This window comes from Octopus bimaculoides, chromosome 23, assembly GCF_001194135.2.
Source record: "Octopus bimaculoides isolate UCB-OBI-ISO-001 chromosome 23, ASM119413v2, whole genome shotgun sequence".
Taxonomy (NCBI): Eukaryota; Metazoa; Mollusca; class Cephalopoda; order Octopoda; family Octopodidae; genus Octopus; species Octopus bimaculoides.
Window position 1 is genome coordinate 16053487 of NC_069003.1, and position 3960 is coordinate 16057446.

At 34.3% G+C, this 3960-nt stretch overlaps 1 protein-coding gene across 1 annotated transcript in view; it reads left to right on the forward strand.

Annotated features, from left to right (window-relative positions):
- The window catches only part of LOC106871154 (uncharacterized), a 589447-nt gene that overhangs the window by 451906 nt on the left and 133581 nt on the right, over positions 1-3960 (forward strand). Inside the window, exon 6 of the mRNA XM_052976152.1 lies at positions 2621-2665. Within this exon, the coding sequence (XP_052832112.1) occupies positions 2621-2665 (45 nt within the window). The remainder of the gene's footprint in view (positions 1-2620; positions 2666-3960) is intronic.

Below are 3960 nucleotides of genomic sequence, written 5' to 3' on the forward strand. Positions count from 1 at the left end.
TATATTGAAAAAGAACTACACGCACAACGACAGAAATTGCTTCAAAAAACACTTTTTTCTCTCCACCTTTTTTTCTTCATTTTGTTTTCATAAAAAACTCAATATGACTTGCAATAATGTACATTTGTTATGATCTTCACTGAACATTTGTACTTATATTACTCTCTCACCCTGTGAAACTCAATGAAGTTTCTGTGAACATTTGACCGTTTAAACATGCTTCTCCAATTTTTACCTCGGTACTTTAAACTTTCCTAAACCCTATATTTATATATTCGTACCATTGATAAGCAAAATATTGTTTGATATTTGAATTAACTTATTACAAAATTTAAAAGCGACTACACGTTTTTAGATCCACGTCCAATTTTCAAACCCAAAACAAATTCTCTTATATATATATATATATAGAAATATATATATTCATTGCTAAACTTATCTACTTGCATGCATACGTACTGAGACTCGTACGTACATTCATAAATACACGACTACCGATATAGCACACACATATATACAAATATACACACATCCATATATACAAACATATATATATGCATTCATATACTGTACGCTTGCGTACGAATATACATCTAGCCAGCCATACTTCATACTCACACATACGACACAAACATATATTGCATATCAGCATATACATAATCATGAATACACATTCCGACACAATTTAATACAGACATATATATATGTGTGTGTGTGTGTGTGTGTGTGTGTGTGTGTGTTTGTGTGTGTGTGTGTACATACACATAAACATACATAAGCATACATACGCACTTACATATATACATACAATACAAACACCCATACACACAAAGATATACATATTCTTCAACTAGAAAATGACCCATTTCGAGATCAATCAGTTTAAATCATTGATTATTGATTATAGCTCACCTTGTTTTGAGGATCTAAGGTGACAATTACATGTTCTTCACTTCAAAGACGGCAACTCTCTTCCTAAACATGGTCAAAGAGCGCCCTTAGGCCAGTAGACTTATATTCAAAGTGTGCTAATACGCTAAGTAATATACACACCATGCTAAATGCACAAATACTTGCACAGTAATTGTTAATTTGCAATTTATGCCGTAAATTAACTGTTTCTTGTTTTAGAAACCAATTGTGAATCTTCTTCTTCTTCTTCATTATCATCATCATCCTCAGTAGTAGTAGTAGTAGTAGTAGTAGTAGTAGTAGTAGTAGTAGTAGTAGTAGTTGTTGTTGTTGTTGTTGCATCATCGTTAGTAAGACGGCCAGCTGGCAGAATCGTTAGCACACCGGGAAAAATTTTTAGTGGCATTTCGTCCGCTTCTACGTTCTGAGTTCAAATTCCGCCGTGGTCGATTTGCCTTTCATCGTTTTGAGATTGATAAATTCTAGTAACAGTTGAGCACTGGATTCAATGTAATTGACCAGCCTCCACCGACAAAATTTCAAGTTTTCTATTTATTTTTGTAATTTTCTTATTTTTTGTTATAACCTTATTGTTGTTGCCTGCCTTCGATCGCTTTTTGATCCCACCTTTTTGATATTGTCCTCAGTGTCTTGGGATTTTGTAGCTAATAACAGAATTCAATAATATTATCATTGTTGACATTTTTTTAATGTATGTCTATAGGTTTTCTATAGAATTTAGAAAATTACGACACAGTATTGACTTATAATCGTCTGACATCTTTGGTGGTATATATTATGGTTGCAAAATGAAATACGATCTCCCTACCAGCGATTTATACTATTGTTGGCGGTAAGTTGGCAGAATTAGGAAAGTGTCGGACGGAATGGGATTGGTGAATGTTCCGCTTTAGAAATTTATAGAGGATTCTTGGCTCGGCAGTGCTACCGGGTGGCGCTATCGGTTCGAGACAAGCTCTATAGGTACAGATGCGCTGTCAGACGGAACTGTACGAGGTGCACGCAGTGTGAGGAAACCAGTCTGGAGGCCCTCGTTCAATGTCCGGGCAGCGCTGACTTGTGGGGTTATGTTGAACAGTTACTGTCACGTGTGAGACAGATCCGTCTGTCGGCAGAGTCTGTCGTGATGATTGCACCACCGCCTTCCTTCAAACGGTCGGGCAAGGTAGTTTTTCTTTGCCTGATGGCTGTGGTGAAAGAGGTGGTTTGGTGGACAAGGCTGACAGGTATGAGGACAGATACATTCCTCTTTGGTAGAGCTCGCATTGACTTTTTCGAGTTTCACTTGAAAAAGAAATTGAGAGTGGAGTGGGAAGTGTTGGCCTCGAGTGAATTTATCGAAAGGTGGGTGAAAGTTGCGAAAATGGCAAGAATGGATGGTACCTCTCTAAGTGTAGACCTATGAGTTGGAGAGAAGGAATCAGAGAGGGTACTTGCTCATAGGGTGTCGGGGACATCTCAGACTGCGGGGTTCCGTGATTATCTGGGGTTCCGCGATTATCCCTTTTTTTTTATCATTTTCATTATTATATGTAAAACACCACACTTTATGTCTGTCTCTGTATTGTCCCCCTCATCTATCGCCCTTGTGGCAAATATTATTATTATTATTATTATTATTATTATTATTATTATTATTATTATTATTATCATTATTAATTTGTTCTTTTTCTTTTTTTCTTTTCAGGAATGTGATTTTATAGAAATTGAAATTAAATATGGAATTCTCCAGGTAAGTTCTTCAACGGATCAAGCGTTTCCCTGTCCGAAGCATTTTCATAAGTTTATTCTAAACTCCCATACTTCTTTCCAGACTTTTAGTTATTGGTGGTTAATTTGGTTTAGTGGGTGAGTAAAATGTGTTGATATTATATTAGCTTGTGTGTAATATCTGTTGTTACCATATTAGTTGGTGGTTAATCTGTATTGGTACGATGTTAGTAATTTGTTTATACACTATTTCATACGCAATAAAACGTGTATATTGTATATGATCCACAACAAGTCATAAATAATTTTTAACACAACTGATGCGCATCACATATGATACATATGGTTTTATTGCGTGTGATATAGTCTACTATCACATATTACAAACCTATTCATGAAACACTTCTTCGGATGCTGGAAAACTGGAAGGTGAGAAGCTTTCTTAAGACTCTACTGCTCCGATATCAGAAAATCTACGAAACTTCCATGGAGTATATATTATAATAATAATAGTAAAGAAACATCGAAAACTGCAGTTAGCAAAAGCATTTTATTGCATATGAATTTGATTAAGAGTAACTGCATATTTCAGAATGCTATGACGGTACTTATCGGAGAGATGGCAAATTTAAATAACATATTTATTTTTGCGGAGTTCTGATGAGTTAATTCCGCTATCCACTAAGAAAGAAAACTTGCACAGTGCATGGGAATAAATCGATAACTGTCGTCTTAGTAACAACGTAATGCAAAATTTGTTATAATCGAAATTGAGGAAAGTATAGTCAACAATGTAATAAAAAGAATTAGCTAACTCCATTTCATATATATATATATATATATATATATAGGGTTATAATTGAAGCTTTGTCCTCGTAAAGCATATCTGCATGTTCCAGTACTCCGAAGTATATTTCTAGCTGTTATATTTTATATGAGACTCGAAAATACTGGAGGATACAAATTGCAAGCTAATTGCATACTAAAACAGAAAAGTGGAGAAAGATTTTGAGGTATTATTCGTTCTGCATTACATATGTTTCATTACCAATACGATCTATATTGATTGATATATAGAAAAACATGTCAAAACATCTATTAGTAATTCTTCAGACCGATAATTAAAATAACGCTAATAATATTATTTTAATTCTCAGTTTGAGAAATTAATCATTGGAGATGTACATGCTTCTCTACATGTATGCCAATATAAATCCTATTGGAAATGAAACATATGTACTGCGCAACAAATAATCTCAAAATATTTTTCCTGTGTTCTGTTTTAACATATATATATATATGTGTGTGTGTATGTAT